This window comes from Anarhichas minor, unplaced genomic scaffold (genome assembly GCF_050575085.1).
Source record: "Anarhichas minor isolate MPS153535 unplaced genomic scaffold, ASM5057508v1 ptg000023l, whole genome shotgun sequence".
Lineage (NCBI taxonomy): Eukaryota > Metazoa > Chordata > Actinopteri > Perciformes > Anarhichadidae > Anarhichas > Anarhichas minor.
This window is the reverse complement of record NW_027466469.1, coordinates 4,052,035-4,077,447: the sequence shown is the minus strand read 5'-3', so window position 1 is coordinate 4,077,447 and position 25,413 is coordinate 4,052,035. Positions and strand designations below refer to the sequence as shown.

Here is a 25,413-nt window from a genome sequence, read left to right as displayed (position 1 = left end):
CCCAATGCCATGCTTCTCATGGCTGCAACATGTTCAACAGAGGTACATATTTGTCCATCTTTTTATACACCTTTACCCATAATTCAGTCTGACATGTTTGGAAACTTTGGGATTCTCACTGGTGTTAAAAATAAAAGCCCTGTGAGTTAAAACAAGTCATTTGTAGTGATGGACCCAGGCTGCGTTAATCCCTGCACAATACATAAGGTACATGGGGGGGTTCTCATTCAATTCTGGTTTTTTGTCTGTCATCTCGCAGTCCTCAGTCCTCCTCGCTCCTCTTCGCCAGGATCAGGTGAGTCATATAGAGTCCTCGGTGGTATTAATTACACGATTCCAGCATGGCTGCCTCACCTTATTATCTCCCTACAACGCTTTCATCAATCAATAGCGAGTGGCTGACATTTGTCGTGTTATTGGGATTTGCTGTTTCATTTTTAAAAAAGCAAACTTTTTGCAGCCAAGCTTTAAATAGCCCATTGACCGCAGAATATTTGGTGGAGTGTGTGACAGGGAGAGCGAGGCGCTGCCAAGGAGTGTGTGCGGTTTTGAGGAGCGCGAGTGAAAGAGAGCGTGTTTATGTGTGTGTTGGAGAGGAGCGCGGGGGGGCTGCAGAGGGGCATTAGTGAATAGCTATGCTATTGCATCCTCCCAAGAGACCTCTAAAAAAACACACACATTGTCCCGTCCACACACACACACACACACTCACACACACAGAGTACCTTAGTAGCGCGCTATGAACCCGCCTCCTTCCCCCCCCCCCCCCCCCCCCCAAAAAACCTCCCATCTCGCTGCCATACCTCTATATCCTCGCGCCGCCCCTACACTAAAGTCAGCACACATCTCTCCTTCGCCAGACGCACCGAGAGACGGTGGTGTGCGAGCAAGGGAGCCCGTGCGTATTTACGCTCTTCAGAGTGTGTGCATGTGTCCGGGCGCGGGGAGGAGGGGCGGAGAGTCCTGCGGCGCGCTGACAGGAGAGTCCCGCTTGTCTGAGTGAGAAGCACCGGACCCGGCAGCGGGTCATAAAGCCGTCAGAGAGAAGGAAGAACCGCACGCGATTGCTCGCTCATATTTGTCTTTTTTTATTGACTGCTCATCCGCGCGCGCTGTCCCGGCTGGCATTAACGCGCGGCTGAGGAAGAAAGCAAACAAAAGTTGTCTATTAGAAGAAGGGTCCAAATTCAGCCCGAGCGGCTCCAGAGTTTATTTTTTGTTTTTTTTAGCATCCCTCTTTTCTTCCCTCCTTCTCCCCGTCCCTTCTGAGTGCGGAGCGGCAGAGGGAGGGACGGGAGAACCCGGGCGGGCGGACCGTGAAGCTGCGCGCCTCCCCTGCGGATGATCCACTGGATGCGGGGCGATGGATTAACAGCCTCCTACGGACCCCTGCCGCTGCTTCTTTTTTGTTGTTGTTTTTTTGTTACCACCGCCGACCCCCTGTCCACCTCGGGATTATTTCAGCTCTCACCGACCTCCCCGACAATCCCTCTCGAGATGACCGAGGAATATGTTTTGCGGTGCGTCCTGATGCTCTGCTGTGCGCTCCTCTCGGCCAACGCGAGTAACTGGCTGTAAGTTGGACTCCACACTTATTTTACTCCTTGACTGTGGACCACATCTCTCTCACCTCGTTCACTTGACCTCCCCCTGTTCCTCCTCATCTTCACATGTCTACTCATCTTCCTCTGTCTTCTTTCACTCCAGCTCAGTTGCCGTTCAGGTTAATCGTTAACCATCACGTACACACACACTCTCTCCCCCTCTCGCCCTGACTTAATAACTTACCAACACGGCTACATCCCCCCAGCAAAGACCTTTACAAAATAATAATAATAATAAAACGCTCACAGAAGCTTGTCTTCTTTTTTGGAAAAGGTGCAGGTTTCCCATAAAGGTGAAATTCCATATTCTTGATTGAAAAAAATAAGTTTTAAAATCCTCTATTTAAGGTCAGGTGGAAATGTGACAATAATGTGCATGTGCAGCCTGAAGAAAAAAAGTTGGCGTCAGGTGTTCTCTGCCAGCCTTTTTGCCATGACAACCCCATCTGTTCATAATAATTTGGAAATGATGTGAGCAAGAAGAACAACTTAATGTGCTCATTCCCTTGTAAATGAGGAGAACAAATTGTGGAGCAGAATTTTTTTTTTGACGTTCAGAAACTCTTCGAGGAGCCATTTGGGGTCCTGACCTGTGTTCTAATAAAAATCTTTTTTTTCATAGTCCTAACTTCATATTTAGTCATCACCAACAGCTTTTAAGAGAAAGAATGACGCTGATACTGTTAATACCAGGCGTGGGGCCATGTTCAGCTGCATTTGAGCTAAAGAATGAAGAAACTATTGAAAAAAATAGTAATTTATCAAATTCAAATATGTTAATATTATCAAATTATCAGTGCCTGAACACCACATGGATATTAGTACAATGATACTAAAATACTTCAAATTCCCCAAATAAATAAAGAAGTAGTAAGACCACTATCAGCTTACTACAGGGTATATCTCAGGAGACAAGGACAAATGCAAAGCTCAACCAGGTCATTATAAGATCAATGTCAGCCCGTGTAGGAATATTTGATATGTATCTGAAGCGGTCGGACTACGGTGGCTCTAAAGCTCTAAACTCACAGTGTGGCTCCCTGTGCCACCTCTTCCTGGGGGCCGGGCCGGTCGGGTCGCATGTGTGTGCCTGCTCTCCCCGCAGCCTGTGTGGGAGGTGGTTAGGTGGGTTCCTGCATTCCTCCTCATGCACTGCTCCGCTCCATTTTTCTGCCGTCATTTATTCCCCCGCGCACCTTGTCAATCTCTCCCATTAAAATCGAGGCTCGGGTTGGTTTGAATTAATCCCAGCATTATTATTATTTCATTATCATATGACACAATTCGCCATTCTAAGAATCCTCTTATGTGGGGCGCTTAGGTTGTGGCCGCCGTGCCAACAAGTCAACAAGGCTTAATTTGACTCAACACGGGAAACCTCACCCGGCCCGGACACGGAAAGGATTGACAGATTGATAGCTCTTTCTTGTATTTGTATTTTTCATTTTGATTAATTTCTCTGTGTTAACAGATTGTGAGGTTTACAATATGATCACTACAGCCTTGCGTGTTGACATCTGCGGAGCGCGGCAGACGGGTTAACTGGTATCACTGACAGATTCGTCAGAATAAATCACATTGAGAGCCTTGCCAAACAGCACCGTCCGCCTTGAACTCTGTCACTGAGTGCAGGGTAATTGTGCTGTTTGGGGCTGAAGGTGTGGTGACAGCAGCAGCTCAGGGCAGGCATGTACAGGCAGGCCCGCCGAGCTGCCAGTCTGCTCGGCGGGAATCACACTGTGGAGGAAAAAGTGTGTGGCGGGGCTGTATGTCAGTCCTCGATGCCTCAACAAACCCCTCGAGCTTCAGCTGGTACGCTCGGGGGGTCAAAGGGATGGGAAGCAATTTGGAGAGAGATTGTTGCTGTTAGCTAGGACCAAAAGAAACATGCCTCAGCTAACCTACTGTACACACCGAGCAGTTTGCAATGACTCTTTATCAGTGCTCTTGGTTTGCCTCGATCCCTCTCACGTCACTTATTTAAAAGTCAAGAGACAACCGTGCACCGCTACTCACCAATTCAATCCACCAAGTCATTTTGCATGCAATAAGAACGCCTTTTGTACCATACTGTGTATAAGAAGTAGACGTCATGGTGACGTCACCCCATTGGTTTGTGGACTGCCGTTATGAAGCCTCGACTTGGCTTTTTTACAACTGATGAACAGAAGTGACCATATTTGGAATGAGGAGGAGTGACGTAGAGACGCCGTATATGTCTCTGGTAGAGGCAGCAATCTGTCAATCACAGTAAGCCCGCCCTAAACATCCCCTGCTTTATGGTCTATTTGACTCTAAATGGACCATCATTTACTAAATGAACATCAGGCTGTATTGAAGAAGACTTGAAACTAGAGATTGAGACCATAAACTCATGTTTACAATGTTTACTGAGGTAATAAATCAAGAGAGAAGTAGAGTCATTTTCTCATAGACTTCTATACAATCCGACTTATTTTTGCAGCCAGAGGAGTCGCCCCCTGCTGGTCAGTAGAGTGAATGCAAGTTTAAGATACTTCTGCATCGGCTTCACATGAAAAGCAGATTCAAATATCACGTGACAAGCCAAAAAATACGTGTTTCTAACTCTATGATGTCACACTGGCCATTCAGAAAAAAAGAGTGTTGATATAATATTCCTTCATCTGAAAAACGGAGTCATAGTGGAGAATCATCAGTTACACTGTTACTCACAGTGCTTATTATTGTGTAATAAGGATACTGTAATTATAAATTATATTATTATTACATAGTTGGGTGAAGAAATTAATTCATGTTGATAGATCAGATCCAGAACGACAAAGCAAAATCTGCTTTAATGATCATTTGTGAAGATGCATCATTATATTAGCATCAGAGTAGGTTTGGGAAATACATTGAAATCATATCAATATTGTGATATGACACTCAATAATAATAATATGGCATATGTGTTGTCTTCCCCTAGTTTTAAAGGCTTCATTACAGTAAAGTGATGGGATTTTCTGAATTTACAATATTGTCGCATTATCGACAACGAGGTATTTGGTCAAAAATATTTTTATCTGAATAGGTGGTTGATTTGTAGTGTTGTGACCTCCCCAGAAGACTGATTATGTTCCCAACTTTGAGAAATGTATAGAAAGCTGTGTGAACCAATCAGGACCAATACGTTTGACTTTTATTTACTGTTGCCAGCAATGGCAACTGGATGTTAAGAGACAAAAGTAGAAATGGAACAAAACAATAAATCACTGCAGTGTTATTTAATGTTGTACTTTCATCTCTCAAAAGACAGATTCAAAAATTTCAAAATGAAATCCAAGCAGCCGATGGACAGATATCCTGATTTATACGGCTGAGTAGGGGTCAAGCTACAAAAACACAGGATCCTACATTTCCCATAATGCAACTTGAAAGCATCTTTTCATTAGTTAATTCCTGCCTGTTAAATAGCCATGTCCTTTAATCTACAAACCTCCAGTCTGTAATAGGGGCTCTCTGTTATAAATTTGTGGTCTCCCGACCCAAACAGAGATGATGACATCACTGTGACATCATCGGGGTTATTTCTCCACAGAAGGCATTACGCAGCTGTTTCCTAAGAGTCTACCAGTTCGATCAGGTTGTTTGATTGATTTGTGCGTCCTGCAACTTCTTTGCGATAGTGATAACTTTTCTATAAAGTGGATTGCATTTTGTTTGCACAAGCTGGATAAATACCCAGTACTTAAGAGATTGTAAAAATTACCCCAAAAATTGTGGTTTAAAAAAGTGTTAAATTTGCAGTCATCAGTTATGTTTGCTTAGCAATTTTCACTGCCAAACATCCGTTTCCTTCTTCTATAAATGAAATACCTTCAGGGTTTTAGACTTTTGGTCTGATAAAGTCAGCCATATGTTGCCTTTGGCTGTCAGAAATTGTGACAGCCATTTTCCTTATTCTATGTTTAGTAATTAATTCATTAACTAATTAATCATGAAACATTATTGTTAGTTGCAGCCCTGTGTCGAGAAATATGAACAACTTTATTCTTTAGACTAAACAATAAAGTGGGCATTAATGTAGTTGTGACCTCTACAGGCCTTTTCCCTTCTCCATGCACCGTGGAAAGTTGTGCACGCACACACACACACACACTCTGCTCCCAGGTTATTATTGTTTCACACATCAAACGTGTCTTAAAATGACCATGATTCAGAGCAGCTCTACTGTTTCTAACACCTCTCAGCTGCTCTGACGTCACACGAAACCACAGCCTGTTTGTTTACCTGCAGCTCTGCCTTCAGCCCGTCAGCCAGGATGCGATCACTTTGCCAAATCTCCGCAGCTGCTGAGTCATGTGTAGCGTCCCGCTGCCCGAATGGGGATTTGAATGCTACATTTCATTAGTGTGTCCGTCGTCGCCCTCCTCCTCCTCTTTCTCCTCTTCCTCCTCTTGCCCTGCTCCGACTGGTTCTGCTGCACCTGTGCGCTGCTCCAGGGCTGCAGACTGTGTGCGTGTGTGTGTGTGTGTGTGTGTGTGTGTGTGTGTTGAGCTTGTAAACTGGCATCTTCCCCAACAGTGGCACATACTCAGTAATTACCACACTGGCTGCGGAAGAATGGTGGCCACACAACGCACGCTCCAACTCCCACACGGATGCATGCACAGCTGAACCCGATGTTGGAGAAGAAGAAGGAAAGTTGTGTGCGTGCGTGAGTGTGCGTGTGTGTGTGTGTATGTGTGTGTGTATGTGTGTGTGTGTTCACTCTCATCTTTAGAGGAAGAAATTCAGTTGTCTTAATCTTTTCAGTTACTTATTTCAGTTAAGAAGTTTAACAGTAGAGGTGTAAATGTAAGAGATTCTGTTCTGAAGGGATGGCCGGCAACCCAGATACGCCTATAAGGTTAAGAAAAATGAAATTGATATTTTAGTTCTTAATTCATAAAAAAACAAAAAAACACCCATAGCTCTGTGAGGCTGTATTTAGTCACGGCACGTACTTTCAGCCAAATGTCAATTGCAGCGGGCAAACAATTCTAACACGTTAGGCAGGTACAATTTTACCATTGTTGCCTTCTTAGTTTGGCGCATTAGCGTGCTTACATTTGCTTATTAGCACTCAGGCAACCTCGGGGTCTGAAAAGTGAAGCCAATGCAGAAGTGTCTTAAACCTGAATTCTCTCTTATGGCCAACAGGTCTGATTATTTACTGTAGAAGTCTATGAGAAAATGACTCTACTTCTCTCTTGATTTATTACCTCAGTAAACATTGTAAACATGAGTTTATGGTCTCAATCTCCAGTTTCAAGTCTTCTTCAATACAGCATGATGTTCATTTAGTAAGTTATGGTCCATTTAGAGTCAAATAGACCATAAGGCAGGGGATGCTTTAGGGTGTGGCTACCTTGTGATTGACAGGTCGCTACCATGGCAATGTCCGGTCTCTGTGTTTACATGGTCGCCCAAAAATGTCTTATTCAGCGCTTGTACCTACTACTTAGTTCCCGCCTCTCGTGTCACTTCTGGTCGCTAAAAACCGAGATGGCATCGGTCAAAATGTCGAACCTTGAGACTTCAGTAGATGATTGATTGAAGTTTTAATTGAATAATGACGACATCACTCACCCACTTAGAGTATGCAGATGGAGCCGACACCTGCTGCCTTCAGATGGCTGTAAACACAGTCACCAGAGTAAAGGAAAGGCCTTCAGAATAGGCTGCCTACTCACTGCTGTTAGCTGGTAAGAATCTGTATTCTGCCATGAGACGGATAAAACTGGTTGGAAAATGCAAAATAAATGTGGCAACAAGCAAAACATAAATAAAAATGTCCTTCACCAAATGAAGTGACCAAATATTACTGTTTGAGACACACTCGTTCTTGGCACCAAGACTGCAGTGTGCCGCTGTGTTGACATCGCCACACCGAGTTAGCAAGATACCAAACGGGTGCAGTATAAAAAGAAATCAGTGCGCCCTGACAGACAAAATGTTTCCACGGTTACAAGGTGACACTGACTTAAAGCTACCACGGGGAACTTTCACTGCGTTTTGATCATTTTAACTGCAGCAAGGTTGGTTCTGGTTCTCCCGGGCCTCTCTTCCCTCCAGTGGGCCATGCAATATAGCCTTTGCATCCAGCAGTGTGGTTGTTGTCGGTGTTGGCTCCCGGCAGGGACAGCAGCGATACTCCACTCCTGGCTGGAGGAGGAGCTTGCCATAAATCGTTTAGTCTGACTTCGCAGGGCCATCCGACCAGATATCAGACATTAAGAACAACTCGACTGTAGAAATAAGCCCATATTGGTCCTGTTTGCTTATAAAGGTCATATAAAGGCATCAGTTTTAGATTCTTGCTGTTTCATGTTTCAATTTTAAGAAAAGAGCAACCATAGCGGTTGTGAATAATCCATCTCACCACTGTTGTGGCAGAAGAAGGATTACATCTGGCATCTGTCTGAAGACGAGACAAAAACCGAGAGCGGCCTCGCACGGCTTCATTTATTTGTTCAGTTAAACTGTCACGAATCTGCTCTGGAGAAAGGATTAGAATCCTCGTTTATTTGCTCAGGAAAGGACATCCCCTTTAAAGCCTCCAATGGGTTGAGTGTTTGCTTTTCAAACACTTCACTTTCAGCAGGGAACAGTGGGTTCAAGTTTGGACGCCGTTTGCTGCTGTCAACATGAAGCAGAGGATACGGCAGAGAGCAACCAGCGTATGGAAAACAAAAAATGTAGTTGGAAGATGGTTTTGGTGAATACTCTGTGGTAGCATCACGGTGTTACTCATAACTCACTAACAGCACCTAAACTATATCTTTTTATACACTGTAGGGTAATGAGCGCACACCCTGGTGTCTCTCTCTGTGTCTCCGCCTCTTTGTCTCTCTGTGTGGAAGTGTGTGAACATGCATGCACGTGTCCTGGACAACCATGGTGAGGTGCTAAAGAGATGGCAGCTGATGGGTAACCAGAGAAAGCAGAGACCTTGGCATTGCGGTACTCACTGGCGCCTCACACTTCTTTACACACACGCACACACACACACACACATGAATGTGGTGAAGCTGTGGCATGTTATTTCGAGCACTCTTGTCACCAGAGTGTGTACAATTATCGTAACACACTCTGAGCCGTGGGGGGGGGGGGGGAGCCGCTCACGGCGAGCAGATTACCGCCAGGACGGCTCCGGCTGACGAGGAAACACCCGGGTCGCTGAAAGACAAGAGAGGGTTCTGGCGGATCCGCTCTGGCGGCCATGTTTGAAGGGCTCGTGCTCTGGGGGCAACAATGGCGAACAGCTGATCGCATTTCTGAATGTATGCTGCAGCTTCTCTTTGATGCATTGGCTAGTGAAGAAATGAAACAAGACAGGAAGCGTGTTTTTTCATGAAAAACTTTTGAAGATCGATTATATGCAGAGACCCGTCACTGTGAACCAGAGGGACAGACGTGAGGCACGGATACTGCTGAGGTGAACGGGACAGGTGCATGCTGGATGTTCTAAACACAACTGGCAGGTAGTTATTGTAGTTTGGCCCGCTCAGCAGCAGCAGCTGTGACTCTAAAAACACGTCAAGCCTGATTGCTGTAATTTACTTCAAAATTGAACTTCCCCTAGAGGTGACTTAGACTTTCCGAGGATATTTCCATCTCTGACGGGCCGAACGTGAATCAACTTCCATAAAGTTCCTTAGAAATCATAGAAAAAGACACTCCTTGTAACTCCAGAACGTGCCTGGGAATCATTGAGTTTTCCTGAGTATCAAAGTAGTGCGGTGATATTTGTCTGTACATCCGCAGGCTGCATTGCAAAAGAAGGGCACTCTGAGAGCACAGAGCTTCGCCACGGCCATTTCCATTAGGTGAAAAATTGTGCGCGCGTTTACCTCGTGATTTAATTGAACTTAATGGGTTCCTCCTTGGCTTTGCCTTTCACAAAGTTTCATGAAAATCTGGCAAGCAGTTTTTCCATAATCCTGCTCACAAACAGACAAACGAAACAATCCGAAAACATGACCTTCTTCAGCAGAGGTGACAAGAACTGGCAATAGCTAATTTGGCATCATTTTAAACCTGCCAATTCGCCAAAATGTACAAATATAGGCTTAAAAAAATGGGGCACCAGCTGGGGGTCCCTCACATCAAGATCCTGTCCAGGGGTAAAACCCCTTAATGATTACTGCAAGAGTATAAGCAACATTTCAGGATATTTAGGGTAACATTTATGGTTTGACTTTGTTCTATTTTTTTTAAAAGAATGTATTTTTCCCCCTTTAAGTGTCTAACTCCAGACACATTTCCTCTTCATTTTAAAATGTAAAGCTTAAGGAGTGTATAGTCAGGTATTCTGCTCAGTAGAGATGGCTAAGTACCAGATAGGTGAGAACCAAGCTGAATATTCTAACAGAGGGTTCTTTATACACACAAACTTGTGTACAACACACAGTTTATACACGTGTGTTAACTGTGTAAATAGTTAGCAGGAATGGTGCATGTCCAAACCTGCCCGCCCGCACATGAATGATTCCACTTTCACCGGCAAGCTTATCTCCTTATCTATCCGAACTGAATGTGGAAATAAAAAAACAACCACAAACACAACAATTATGCGATCGCATTTCTTCTCAGTTTATGATTTCATGACCTTTTTTTAATCCGACAAGTTGTCAATATGGGAGAGCCAAGCATTCGTCTTCAATATCGTGAAGCCGTGCTGTTCACTCGCTCAGTCTGCTCCTCTTTCATTTGAAACTTCAAATTGTCAACTAATCCAAATCACATCTCTCTGAATGTCTTACCTTTACTGAAAAATGTCATATTGTCCTTTTGACGTTAAATAGGCCATAATTAAAACAAATTGTCCAAAATATATTTTGCCATAGATTATCAAGATACATTTCCAATCTCCAATTCTTGTCCAACAAACTGACAAAGGTGGGTCCAAGAGGTCGCGGGACACTGGCCCCCTAATCTGATCGGCCACCCCAATGCTTCATCACCACATTTTCAAGAGACTCGTGTAAGGTGGTTTTATTCAAACTACTATTTTTATTTGGAGGCATGCCAGTGGCATTGCTCTATGGATGGCAATGCCGTCACTTTATCCAGATTGAAATATCTCATCGATCGCTGGATGGAATGCAGTTTTGTGCAAAAAGTCATGGTCCCCAGAGGACGAATCCAAATCACTTTTGGTCATGCTCTAACTTTTCATTTTGCATCATCATCAGGTCAAAATTTATATTTGTCCAATACCTTGTTTTAGCAGCAAATATCTGGAGAACATACCAATCATACGCAGTTGCACTTTGTGTTTTGTAGAAATCAGCAAATGTTAGCGTTGTCATTGTGAGCACGTTGGCAAGTCGATGTCGTCATTCAGCTCAAAGCATTGGCTAGCAAGTCTTGTGTAAATATTGGTCAAAATGACAAAATGCATTTTTACTGATGAGATGACTTTACCGAAACACAATAATGGTCACAGGTGCACAGCACAGGAATCCCCCAACATGGCCGCCAGAGTCTTACATCACCTGAAAGACCTTTATAGGCAGAAACAAGACAATACAAAGCATGACAAAGACTCTGAGGACAGTCACAGTCAAACCGGCTGATGCCTGTTGGATGACGCTGGTATGCATGAACATTACACTGACACACACACTAATTGATTCCTGGCCTTTAGGGGCTGCGGCACTAACACCAGGCAGGAGGTCAATTTCATGGCTTTTATTGCCTCTTTTCCCCTGTATGAAAGTGTGTTGTTGTGTACACGTGTGAGTGCGTGTGTGTGTGTGTGTGAGTGGTTGTGGTGTTGGCAGAGCATGTTATTTTTAGGGGGAAATGAGCTCGAGTGGAGCCAGCAGCATATAAATACACCCAGACACGCGTGGACACAGACACACACTAACATTCAAACACACACATGCAAGCCTCTAGCTGCTCAGAAACTACGTTAACTGGACTCATCAGATGCATTTCACCTTCACCTCTCTGCCCTCTTATCCCGTCTCCACGCTTTGCTTCCATCTTCTGTCTTTTGTACTTTAAATGATTCCCTTTGACCTTTGTTCCATTGTCTCATCCCCCCTTCCTTCTAATCTTTCATTCCTTTCGTTGAAGCTTTCCCTCCTGCAGTTATATCATTTGTCACTGAATACATAAGAGCAAAGGCTATTTTAAACATTGTGACTCAAAATTAGATCCACGTAGTCCTTCATACAAAAACCCACCTACTGTTACCGCCACCACCGGCCCACCTACTGTTACCGCCACCACCGACCCACCTACTGTTACCGCCACCACCGGCCCACCTACTGTTACCGCCACCACCGACCCACCTACTGTTACCGCCACCACCGGCCCACCTACTGTTACCGCCACCACCGACCCACCTACTGTTACCGCCACCACCGACCCACCTACTGTTACCGCCACCACCGGCCCACCTACTGTTACCGCCACCACCGACCCACCTACTGTTACCGCCACCACCGGCCCACCTACTGTTACCGCCACCACCGGCCCACCTACTGCTACCGCCACCACCGGCCCACCTACTGTTACCGCCACCACCGGCCCACCTACTGTTACCGCCACCACCGGCCCATCTACTGTTACCGCCACCACCGGCCCACCTACTGTTACCGCCACCACCGACCCACCTACTGTTACCGCCACCACCGGCCCACCTACTGTTACCGCCACCACCGGCCCACCTACTGTTACCGCCACCACCGGCCCAAGGCTCCTGAACCCACTGCTGGATGGCAGCAGTGTTTTTTTCATTTTGATGTTTTGTTCAATAGACATCTTATGAGTTTCATTCCTCAATGACACATCCATGATTTTTTTTTTAATTGACTCATGAGAAAGATTTCATATTATTTATGCAAAATCATATGTCAATATTTTAAAGCTCAGTTTATGTCAAACGTTAATATTTTTTTAATTTTCACTATATTTTACTAAATATGTTCTGTTTAATATTTCAAATCACCAACTAGCTTTCAGTATTCAGTATTCATTCACATGAAAACTTTGTTCTGCATACTTCAAGCGGACCTTATGAAGTTGCACGATTCTGTGATACCTGAATATTTTTGATAATCGCATGTCGATCCATTAGTTTTTGGACATTTTATTATTCCAAGATTAAGCCTGCCTGACATCTACGCTGTAGTCAGGGATGGTTAGACAAAATAAAACAATTGTGTCAATGTTGCTGAACAGTGTGTGTGGAAAAGTGAATCCTGATGCAGCTGAAACCTCGACGGACTTCTTCTGTAAATGGAAAAACAAAAAAAAGCAAGTTGAGTTGTTATACTTGTATCATGGACACTTATCAAAGAAAGGAAACTTAACTACCAGGCAGGTTAGTTTCACCAAAGATGGGAGGGGAATGTAACAAGGAGCAGATGTTGTTAAGGTAAACTTACAGTTTAATGTAAATGATTTGAGGATTAACAGTGATTCAAGTGTTTACTGTGGTTAAGTTTGAGATAAATTTATTCAAACTGTGTTGAAAATAGGTGTTTTATTCGGTGTGGATTAAACATAGTGGACTGTGCAGGTGAAGTTGTATCTGTTTCACTTTGGTGTCTGAGAGCCCCATATCATCCAAATGTTGAAGGGATCCAACCTGGATCCTATGCTGCTATGTTTTTGTGGCTAAGTGACTAATAAGGACAATAACATTAGAGATTGGTCCGGTATTGAGTGAGAGTTGACTTGTTGCCGGAGGACAACGCTGGAAAGGTGAATGAGAGTTGGAGAGAGAAGTTTGTTGTGTCGGAGTGGAGAAATTGTAGCTCAGTGTTGTCTCAAAGGTTTTGATCGTCATAGATATTTGGCTGATTTGGACGATGTGGAGGAGGCCTTTGAATTTGATGTCACCTCTCATGAGATTTCGGGACGAGACTTCTCCTCGATCAAGTAAGACGCAATAATAGAAAAAGGCTTTATTCCTCTTACACTTACAATAACATTCTGAGCCTGTCATTCGAAAAATATGCTTTTTTTAGTGGATGTTCAAATTTCAAGAATTGTCGCCCCCAATATTTATTGATTGATTGATTGATTGATTTATTCACCAGGGACAGTGCACATTAATCAACATTTCAGTTTCCACCTCAATGTGAATGTGCCAGAGAGCTAGTTTTCGTCTGCAGTCACTCGGCAGGTTATTACAATTTTGCGGCCTAATATTATCAGAACAATACAACAGCAAACCCTATAGTACAACACTGTACAACACAATACAATAAAATACATAACAAAACTATTAGACTTGTAAAAACCATGAGAGTATGTAATGGCAGTGCCAGAGATGAGTGAGGATGATTACTTGTGATTCCAGGTTTGGTTTGCTTTAAGCAATCGGGTCCAGGATGAAAGATACCAAACTGTCCCTTCAAGGAAATGTAGATCTTTATTGTGAAGCTCCATATTCCAGATTCACACTTAGATGTCTTAGAGTAGAAAATATCTGTCACTATGGAACATTCCATCAGAAGCTGGTCTAACGAGGAAAGTGGAGACTGCATTCATAGGTTTAAAGGCTTTTCTTTCTGTATTTTGGGCACATAACACGAGCATCATGCGATCAACAGACGGGGTTTTTTTTCTCAGAAACCATTTGGTTCATCAGGAGCACCACAAAAGTGTTCAGCGAGCTCGGCGCTGTCATGTAGTTGAGTGCGGTAAAGTGTCTGAAGGTAAACTGAGAGGATAGTGCCCTCTACAGCTGACTCTCTGTTTTACATCCTGGAGGTGTCCACTGCAGAGGGGGGGACAGGGAGGGTTGGCTCAGGTCACACTCGTCTTTACACGAGCAGTTTAAATCTCTGCTGAACCGAAGGCTTTTCTTTCGCACAACTAACGCACAAAAAACACAGCCCGTGCGTCGAGTCGAGGACTGTAACCTCTCGCAGCACCGCTCGCAGGTCTGTGCACAGCGCCTCGGTGGAGGAGACGTTTCTGAGGCTCTTTCCTTGCAGCTCTCCTCCTTGCCTTTCCCATCCGTGCTATATTTACCTGTCGCTGTGTACCTCTGCTGTGTGCTCAGTGCTGGAAAGGCAAACACGCGGGTATTTTCATATAAATACACATTAGAAGGGATGGACGCACAGAGAGAGCGCTACAGTAGTGTGCTGAAGCACATTACTGTCATGCAGATGTGTCCAGCCTCCACATCCCCCTTGCCTTTCTCTCTTCTCTACGGTCCCTCCTTTCTCTCCTTTAGGCCTTCATTTAGTGAAGGTGGGGGGGGGGGGGGACAGGAAAACTGCTGCACTGTATGAGGAGGACAACTCAAGACCTCTCTGAAGTCATCGTAGACTTCTCCTCAGTTTGCCATTAACAATAAAGTAAAGCTGCAACTAAGGCTTAATCTGTTTATTTTTGTTGTTTACTCTATGGAATGTCCAAAAATAGTAGAATAGGGTTTATGCTGTTCACAAGTTGCCAGAACCCTGGGGGATGATTACAAATGGCTTCTTAAGTCTGACAGCCCAAATGTAGTCAATTTAAACTCTTACAAAACAGTAAAGAAATTCACCTTTAGAAGGTGAAACCAGCAAATATCTGGTATGTTTGCTTGAGAAATGGGACCAGATTGACATTTTGGGAAAATCCGCTTCTTGTCTTCCTGCTGAGAGTCGGATGAGGAGATCCGTACCTCTGAGATCACTGCTCATGGTCAAGAAATAGTCCGACACGTAACATTCAACTTGTTTTTAAAATCCAACTTGTTCTTTTTTCACTAGTCTTTGAATTGATTAAACAATGAATTATTATTAATAGATTAATCGGTGAGCTTCAGGGGTACCCATAGATTATTATTGTTTAGCTTTGGACAGAGCCAGGCATGAAAAACTTCACTACTTTAACCACTGGAGGAAAAACAAGTTCTGCACCTGGACCTGTGGTAACACTTCATGTAACAACAAAAGGTCCACTCTCCAGCTCCCAGAGCTTTCAATCGCATCCCAAGGTTTTCATTCAGAGTGCAGCTCTGACAGCTAGTGGACCTTTAGCTGAGTTTCTTTTGTTTCATAGGACATAACTATTGTTGTTGATTCATTTTATGTTAATCAACTAATACATGTTGAATCATCTTTTCCGCACTACAATGATGTTCTTCTTATTTGTTCTTTCTTATTTCTTTTGTTTAATAGCATTTTAAACGAAATGATACTCATAATAATAGAATGTGCAAGAAAGACCAACAGCCTGAAAGGCTTATCACGAGTCTCCCCCCAGTTTTGATTTTTTTTTTTTTATATAATTTCAAAGCAAGAAATCATTTTCCTATAGAATAAAACAAAAAAATAAATACAACACACAATTAGTAGGAAAGTTATATGAAACTAATTAATCAGAAAATAACAAATAAAACAACAACAAAGAACTCTGAGACAATAACTAAGACTAAGGCCCTGTCCACATTACTCCGTTTCTCTTTGGATGCAGATTTGTCAAATAGAAACGATCTCCGTCCACACGGGAGTTTCAGCATCATTCTCGAGTTGATCTGCGTCCACACGGCAGCCTTCGAAGGCAGACAGCACGTGACCATTTACGTACACTGGGCATGCGCGTGACGGTGTAAACAGGAAGTGGATTGCTTGCTTAGTTTAAAAAAAAAAATAATACGACAGAGTAATAAAGTAGTTTTTAATAATGAAAGGTTGTATTTGATACTTAAGATCTTCCTCTAAAATCTCCCTCTATAAACTCAAACAGACACAGTTCGTGGAAAGTTTTAGAAGTTTTATTTTTCAGACGTAGTTACAGCGCTGCGGGTCTCTCGCTCTCTCTCTCTCCAAATTTACTTTAACATCAACACTTACACATAAACGTTTACTAGATTATGGGTCCATCAATGTGGTCTCTCACTCGTTTCCTACATGTTGTTGATGTCTGTTCTCACTAGTAGCTCTGAACGTCATGTCCGCCTAGCTAGCTTCTAAGCTAATTTTAACATTACCGCCAATGGAGAAATGCTAACCGCGATTAGCATTTAATACAACACAAATGTTATACTAAACACGCGAATAGAATATATCTACGTACATCTTTTCATGCTTCATAAAGACACACTTACAGACTAAGGTCTCTCAAGGCTACCAAACGGAAGAAGTAAAACGTTAGTGCAGCGTGTCTTCTCATTAGAATCTAAAAACAACGAGCTGCTCCATAGGGCTGATGCTGGTCACGCCGCTCGCTAATCACTCCAATAACAGCTGCTTCCTCCACAGAAATGCAGACTTTTACTGCACAACAGCTGCTAGCTGCTGCTAGCTGTTGTGCTAGCAGCAACATCATGTAGCTGTTGTGCTAGCAGCAACGCTTGCAATTAGCTATCCATGTTGAAATGAATCGCTGGTAGCCCAGTTTGTTTTCTTCCGGGTACGGGTCACGTGATAGTGAGTGTGACGAATCAGGGACGGAGACGTCATGGTTGCCAATAACCAATCCAGTAGCGAACACGGGTGTGGGCGTAATTTTTTCTAAGCACATCCGTATCCGACCGTCCACACGCAAACGCAACCCCGGAGTTCTCAAATACCTCCAACCTCGGCGGAGTTTTCAGATTCCTCCGTTTAGGGTGCTCCAAAACTCCGGCGTAGTGTGGCCGCTCAGTGTAAACGTAGCAAATAAGGAGTAAAAACGGAGTAATGTGGACAGGGCCTAAGCCTTGAAGTGGCGATCTCTATGATCTCCAACCATACACATGTCTGTCGAGCCATCCAACACCGCATGAGGCAACACAGTGGCGACCGAGCCCATCGATGAAAGCGCCGCACATTTATATGCAAGCAACTGGGCCTCTGTGGTGACGCCCGGAAAAGAACTATGCACACAATACCGAAAAACCTAAAGCTCATGACTAACGATGCCACGACTGTGGCGACTGTGGCTGAGTGGACGGCAGGGCCGTCCTTCAAACAGAGGATCGGCGGTTCGTTCCCCGGATCCGGCTCAGCTAGTTGCATGTCGATGTGTCCTTGAGCAATACACTTAACCCCAAAAGTGCTCCCGTAGCTGTGCCTACAGTGTATGAATGTGATAGAATCTGAATTGTAAGTCGCTTTGGATAAACACATCTGCTAAATGACTGTAATGTAACACCTCAGACGAACAAACTCCAGGCACAAATTCCGTTGTCCTCCAAATTATCCAAGACCTGAATCCCAAGGAGTGCCACCCTGACTGAATGCAAGATTTAGCGTTATGTTCTTTAGGTGTTTTAACTTCAATAACAGCAACTTTTTTTTAAATGCAGTAATTCATATTTATAATGCACAAAAGTGGTTCAAGCGGGAGTTTTGTGTGGTATTCACCATTTTCTATGTTAGCCTTTATTTCCTGTCTCCAGATAACAACCTGCGTCATGAACGGCTCCTCTGTTTAGAATTATCTCTTATTTCCAGTGTGAGCCTCCCATGAGCCCGTGGGGGGCTCTGGGTGGGAGGTATGGAGCATTCCACCTGGACCGTGGTGCGTTCGCGTGTTTGTGTTGCATTACACATCGCAGCCTTCACAACACCACTGGCTCCACTGGGCTTAGGCCCCCTGGGATTTAAGCACGCAACCACCAGAGGCCAGAGAGGAAAGAGGGAGTGGAATGAGGATGAGATGTGGGGATGATGGTGTGTGTGTGTGTGTGTGTAGGTGTGTGTGTAGGTGTATGTGTTTGTGTGTGTGTGTGTGTGCGCGATGCTCTGTCCTTCTACGGTTTGACTCCTCTGTCTCCTTGTTGAGGCGTTTCGTTAACCTCGTCTCTGGGAAGCGAAGGGCATACACATGCAGAGGGAGCAGATAAAAGTGAGACGGGGATGAAAACGCTCACACACTGGCCCAAGGCCTCTGCTGAACTTTTCCCACGCGTGTACAGACACACACACACACACAAACACGTATCCAGAAAATGGCCCGCATAAGTGCTTATCGGATGTTTATTAAATGTTTCCAGGGTGAATGTCAGGCCAGCGGGATGGCATCCAGCTGTTTGTGTCTTGGCGAGTGGGATGCTGCCCGTCCGACGGGCAGGGCTCTGTTGTCGTCTTGTGTTTTTCCGTCCGTGAGTTGTTCCCATCGCCGTCTGATGGTCTCCCAGCTGGATGCCTCCACCCGAACGCAGCGCTCTGCCCAAGGCTACGCTAAACAACAAAGAGGGATCAAACGGCACACATGGCTTTGATCAAAACCCCCTCGCTACTGCAATAGAGCAAATCAGAGCTGGGCAGAGCCGAGTTGGACTCCATCCGAACCAGGGGGAGGGGGGGAGGGGGGGGCAGGACCTGTAGATTTTGGGAAAAGATATAACCTGGCAGAGGGCTCGAGGACAGACAGTAGGCTTTAGGGTTCCCCCAAGAGTTTAGATTTACCACAACTCAATCGATATATATTTTTAAAGTATTAATACACTTATTAATATTTCCTGCCACTGCCTTTTTTTGGTTTGGTATGACCAGTATAGCTTATGGTGGCTAACGTTAGCCAAAGTTAGCATAACAAATATTTAATCACAGAGGTAAAAGACGTTGGGAGACCAGCCATGAAGCCAAATAATGATGTCTTCAAAACGTTGTGATCACAACATTGACATATGATCACCTTTTAAGGTTTTTGATATGGCGAATATTTTTGGAAATTTCGACAAAGTTACAATGTTATAGTGCTTCTCTGTTTGACAGTGACTGTTTCTTAATTGATAGAGCCTCATGCTGCTGTGGTGTATTTCGCTATTAAGAGTCTATTAGGGTCGATCGCATTTTGAGTCGGTTTCTAATTATACTCTATTGTCTATTTAGATTGGTCTAAATGTGAGTTCTGGCAACGTGAATATATTCCTACTCGTCCAATTTTGCCGCTTGGGCAGAAGCCTTTTGCGTATAGTATCTTGACGCAGCGCGTGGCCAACGTTGTGAAGCCGTCGCGGTCAGGTTTAGGCAACAAAACAGTTTAGTAAAAGTTAGAAAAGACATGTGGTTTGGTTTAAAATAAGTATGCTTTTAACTAAATGCTGGTACAGTCGTGTCATGTCACGTGACTTATTGTCTTCAGTAAAAATAACTCCAATTTTGTTTTCACACTAAATGTTGGGGGCTCGTGGCATGAAGACATTAGAAGGATGGGGGGGAGGGGGGGGGGGGGTCCTCTGTGGTCCTCTGTGGTCCTCTTGAGGAAACTGAGTCAACCTCACGAGAGAGTGAGGTCACCCCTGAGGGTGGATGTGAGCGGATGTGGTGGAGTGTTGGAGAGCGGGGTTATCGCAGCGATGAGTGCTAAATGCTGACACTGTCTGAAGGGGAACAGAAACAGAAGGCCATCAAAGAGACGGAGAGAGAGAGAGATGTTATCTGAACTGTTGAGAGGAGGAGATGAGAGGGTGGATGGAGAGGAGGAGCTGTTTGACCTCAAGGATGATGTACTCATTTTACTACCACATTTACAAATAGCACTGACAATAATGTACTAACGCAACACTCGGGACATTACCACCCAAACTCAGCAGGGTTTAAAAGAGCTGAGATGTAGCTAAAAGATGATCCATACATAATAAAATTGATAATTTGGATGTCAAAATAATTATTTGTACAGTCAGCTGGTGTGCAACATTGGTGGGCACGACTTTGTGTTGTGCGTTACAGCTTTGTCAAGGATCTGACAGCCGAATTCTCTGCAATCTGGATGTGTGCCACAGCTTGATTGAGACGGACTAGCTGGGCTTTACAGAGGTATGTGTGGTCTTGGGAACTCATAACCCAGGACTCATAAAACAAGCTTGAGAAACCCTCAGGAAAAACATATCTGCCCGTACAGAATGATAGCCTGAAAGTTAATTCTGTTGGAATTTGCCTTTATTAAGGGCCATTCTGATATTCAAACTCTGTTCACCGTACAGAGGAGCCTGCAAATACAGAAACATTAATATTGTTTTTACTATTATAATAATACTTTTCATTAGTTAAGGGATTGTTTTTTGCTCCTTAAAGACTCAGCTGTGGTGCTATATTTCACATAGGATGTCAGCTATGGACAAAGAAATGGAATATAATATAAGTATATGTTTTCTTTCGTGTATAATCACTTGAAAATAAGAACTGGTGTGTTTTCTTTACCTTAGAATGAGCCGTTTTTATCTACACATGGACGGTGTCCTCTTTACGGAGTCTGCCATGTTGAACGTTGCCTTTATGCGTCGGCCACCGTAGTTCTCCTGCACGCTCGGCACACAGGAGAAGTTTCAGCCGGTTGCGATCAGCAAACTCACTGCGTGGATAGCCTAGCTTAGCATAAAGATGACACCATTAAAAAAGTTTCTGGAATGCGAAAAGAGACAACTGCCAACAGCAATGTGTTGACACTACGTAAAGGAATCAATCTCAACAATCCGTCTACTTAATCTAGTGTTAAGTCGTAAATATTAAGTTAAAAACGTACGTGGATCCGCACTAGAAATGAGTTCACTCATGTCATCTGCAAAACTTTCCATTGTTTGAGGAAAGCACGCTTTTTAGACTCAACATGCGTGACATGAGTGCGCTTTGAGTAGCGTAGACGGTACACGACCAGGGCTGCTCCCGCGCTGGGAGACTCACCGCCAGCTTACGAGAAAGCCTATTTCTGTAAGGTGCAGCTGGGACTGGAGATATGAGACTGAAGTGAGGTGAGGTGGATGTGTGAGGGTCAGGGCATCCAGACTGATGCCATTTTCTCACACATCTTAGATTGTGTGTGCGTGTGTCTGTGTGTGTATGCGGTATATCTCCCCGACCTGTCTGGCCTGGAGGTGGTGTGTATGATAAGCCGCTTTCCCTCCTCTCAGTGTCCTCACAACCTGACATTTATTATCCAAAACATTCCCACAACATCATGGGAACCAAACCCTCTGTACGCAAGATGTGCTTCATCTGAATGGTGTGGTCCAATTCAATAATTGCCGGTTTGAAGGTCTAATTTTCTTTGACAATAACTGTATCAAAGTGAGGGGAGACCCTTTGTAGCCTCTGTCTCGCCTGTCTCTCACCTTATACCGCTTTAAACAACGACATCAAACGCGGCACTTTCCCCTGTATGTTCCTCCGTGACCTCCGTGTTCTTTCAGGCCATCTGCTGCTCACTAACCTGTTGTTGGTCTTTTTGTTTTTCTGTCAGATACCTGGCCAAGCTGTCGTCAGTGGGAAGCATCCGGGACGAGGAGACGTGCGAGAGGTTACGAGGCCTCATCCAGAGACAGGTACAGACCTCTACCTCTGCGCACCTTGCTTACTGTAACGTGTGTCCAACAGTGTTTTCTTTCAGCATAGGGTATTAACATCTGGTATCTGGTATTGATTTGATAATGACATATCAGTACCTTTTTTCTCCAGGACACTTCTAATGAGAAAGTGAAGTATTTTGTCAGTATGTGTGCTTGTGTTCGTGGCTGACGCAGCTCCTGTGTGTCTCCGCTCCAGGTCCAGATCTGTAAGCGCAGTGTGGAGGTGATGGATGCAGTGCGTCGTGGAGCCCAGCTGGCTATAGACGAGTGTCAGTTCCAGTTTCGCAACCGTCGATGGAACTGCTCCACTCTGGAGACCATGCCCGTGTTCGGCAAAGTGGTCACCCAGGGTAAGATTATGTACTGCATCTTGGCACAAAGGAGACACTGACTTGACAGACAACGTTAGGTTTGGTTTACAATTACATAACTTCATTAACTACGTAGGTTATGTTCAGCAACGTGATGTAAATTCTGAATGTTACTTACGCTACTTAGTCAATGTTTACTTGTGGTTTCACTGGGAACACAAACAGTGGTCTCCTGGGTGAAAGTCCTGTGTTTGCTCGAACCATCCATCGCCCCCGACCACTACCCCTCTCAGCCTTGTCGCTCGTTACTCGACAGCCCTGTTGGTCTTTGTAAGCACACCCGCCCTGGGAATGAGACCGGGCTGGCCCTACAGCTGATTGACACAAAAACAACTTCATCAGTCAACTATCCAACCTGCATGCATTTACAAAAATGGGGATTATTCCATTCCATTTTCAAACATTGTGACATTTCAGCGCTGGTTTCCATTTGTATTGGCTCAACCAGCTCCTGTATGTCAATGTCTGAGCTCCCTCCCACAAACTTTAATACAGTCTTCATCTGTAGAAATTTTCTTGCCATTCAAAATGAGAAGCTCTTTTCAGTTACATAATGAAACAATACGACTGTGTGTGCCCGTGTTTGTGTATGTGTTAGGCACCCGTGAGGCAGCCTTTGTGTATGCCATCTCAGCAGCCAGTGTGGCGTTTGCGGTCACGAGGGCCTGCAGCAGCGGAGAGCTGGAAAAATGTGGCTGCGACCACAATGTACATGGAGTCAGTCCAGACGGTAGGTCTCTCTTTCCCTTTCACACAAACACACACACACACACACCCAAAGGAAACAGAAGGACCAACTGATGCAGTACATTTGAATGCAATGATTTTAAAAGCTAAATAATGCGACGTTTTAAATATTTGTTTCATTTTGAAAAGGCCAGAAGGATGTCATTGGTAGCATATTATTCATGCCATGTTATCTCCATGTGTATAGAGCCAGATCTTTTACAATATATCCATATCACACATTACTACAATGAACCATCAAAAAAGAATTATCTGAATGTATTTTCATAGGGTTCCAGTGGTCGGGCTGCAGTGATAACATTGCATATGGCGTGGCCTTTTCCCAGTCCTTTGTGGATGTGAGGGAGAGGAGTAAAGGCCAGTCCTCCAGTCGGGCTCTCATGAACTTGCACAACAACGAGGCTGGCAGGAAGGTAACTTAAAGGCCCTTGACATATATGCCCTTTTGTAAAACACTCAACTTCTTTTAGTACAGCGCACCTAAAGAGTCATGTTGGATTTTTTTTTTTTCTGAACTGATACAAGTCTAAGTCTTAAGTCATTCAAGATAAGTCCAGGTTAAGTCTTACATTTTCTAGATAAGTCCAAATCTCAAGTTTCAAGTAAATCCAATCAAGTGCAAGTCCATTTTTAAGTCATTCTACTCCGAGTCAAGTTATTTCAGACAAGTCCAAGTTAAGTCTCAAGTCTAGATTGAGTATTTAATCCTTCTAGAGAAGTGCAAATCAAGTTTCAAGTAAGTCTAGACAAGCTGAATTCAAGTCCCAAGACAAATGAGACAAGTCCAAATCAAGTCTTACATTATTCCAGTCAATTCAAAGCTATGTCTCAGGTCATTCAAATAAGTCCAGGTCAAGTTATGTGAGACAAGTCCAAGTCAAGTTTTAAATCTTTCTAGATACATCCAAGTCAAGTTTCAAGTCATTAAAGGCAAGCTGGAGTCAAGTCCCTAGTCATATGAGACAAGTCCAGGCCAAGTCACATGCCATTAAAATAAGTCCAAGCCAAGTCTCAAGTAATTCAAATAAGTCCAAGTCAAGTAAAGTCTCAAGTTATTCGAGACAATTTTAAGTCATGTTTGGAGTCATATGAGACAAGTCTAAGGCAGGTCTCAAGTCAGTCAATAACAGTCCAGGTCAATCTTTCAAGACAAGTTGAAGTCAAGTTTATCATTCAAGACTAGCCTGAGTCTAGTTCAAAGTCCGAGTCAAGTCGTACGTTACCAGATAAGTCCTAAGTCAAGTTTCAAGTCATTCAAATAAGTCATATGAGACAATTCAATTTCAAAATACATTACAAAATACAATATGCTTACTCAAGTCTGACTTGAGTCTCAAGTCTCAAGTCTACAGCTCTGGTAGCTGTAGAACAGTCAGCATTTGAAGCTATCTTTTAGGGATATTATGCATTGTCATCACATTATTTCAAGGTCTTTCTGCTAACCAAAGGTTCTTTGGCTTCTCTGCAGGCCATCCTGTCCCACATGCGTGTGGAGTGCAAATGTCACGGCGTGTCAGGCTCCTGTGAGGTGAAGACCTGCTGGAAAGCCATGCCGCCCTTCCGCAAAGTGGGCAACGTCATCAAGGAGAAGTTTGACGGCGCCACTGAGGTGGAGCAGCGCAAGGTGGGCACCACCAAAGTCCTGATGCCTCGGAACTCCCAGTTCAAACCTCACACGGACGAAGATCTGGTCTACCTGGAACCCAGTCCAGACTTCTGCGACTATGACCCGCGCACGCCGGGTATGCTGGGCACCGTGGGCCGCCAGTGCAACCGAACGTCGAAGGCCATCGACGGCTGCGAGCTGATGTGCTGCGGCCGCGGCTTCCAGACGCAGGAGGTGGAGGTGGTGGACAGGTGCAGCTGTAAGTTCCACTGGTGCTGTTATGTCAAGTGCAAACAGTGTCGCAAAATGGTGGAGATGCACACTTGCCGGTGATGGGAGTGGCGGGGCACAGAGGGCACTGCTGATGAACAAAACAAACGCCCCACACTCCCGCTCGATTACAAAGGCCAGAGGGAGCGAGGAGGACTTGTTAAGCTCCCTCTTCTCCTGCTTGAAACCCCTCCCCTCCCCCACCCTCCTACGACTGGTCAACGGAAACAAAGTGAATGGCTTAGAAGTCAAATGTCATCCTATTCATTTTATGACACCTTAATGGACATCAGTAGATTATGCATGGGATTTCTTACAAAGCTACAGAGGCAGTTTCTTCTCGAGTAGAGAGCGTCTTTCACTTTCTGTCCCCCCCCCCCCCCCTCACTCTCATGTTTGCTTTGTCATTGATGCTTCTTATTTTTGTAATGTTTAACTTATTTTGTTGAGATTGAGGAGACTGATGAGGGGTGGACCTAGAAGGAGGGGACAGACCAATGGAGACAATAAGGGACTAACTGGACCCATGGGTGGGTGGGGTTAAAGGGTTGGGGTGGGGTCAAGAGGAGGGTT

General features: G+C 44.4%; 1 protein-coding gene across 1 annotated transcript; it reads left to right on the top strand.

The window, feature by feature from the left end:
* The first annotated feature begins 936 nt into the window (after positions 1–936).
* On the top strand, positions 937–24,903 carry wnt4 (wingless-type MMTV integration site family, member 4). Its single transcript, XM_076097000.1, has 6 exons — positions 937–1,574; positions 21,741–21,822; positions 22,043–22,196; positions 22,816–22,947; positions 23,235–23,377; positions 24,433–24,903. Exons 1-6 carry the CDS (start codon positions 1,342–1,344, stop codon positions 24,901–24,903), a joined length of 1,215 nt encoding a protein of 404 aa, XP_075953115.1. The 5' UTR covers positions 937–1,341.
* Positions 24,904–25,413: the final 510 nt, after the last annotated feature.

Coding starts and splice junctions, on each gene's coding strand:
- wnt4 (XM_076097000.1), top strand. CDS start 1,342: ATGATCCACTGGATGCGGGGCGATGGATTAACAGCCTCCTACGGACCC. Junction 22,197..22,815: donor CGGCAAAGTGGTCACCCAGG/GTAAGATTATGT, acceptor TGTATGTGTTAG/GCACCCGTGAGGCAGCCTTT. Junction 23,378..24,432: donor ACAACGAGGCTGGCAGGAAG/GTAACTTAAAGG, acceptor GCTTCTCTGCAG/GCCATCCTGTCCCACATGCG.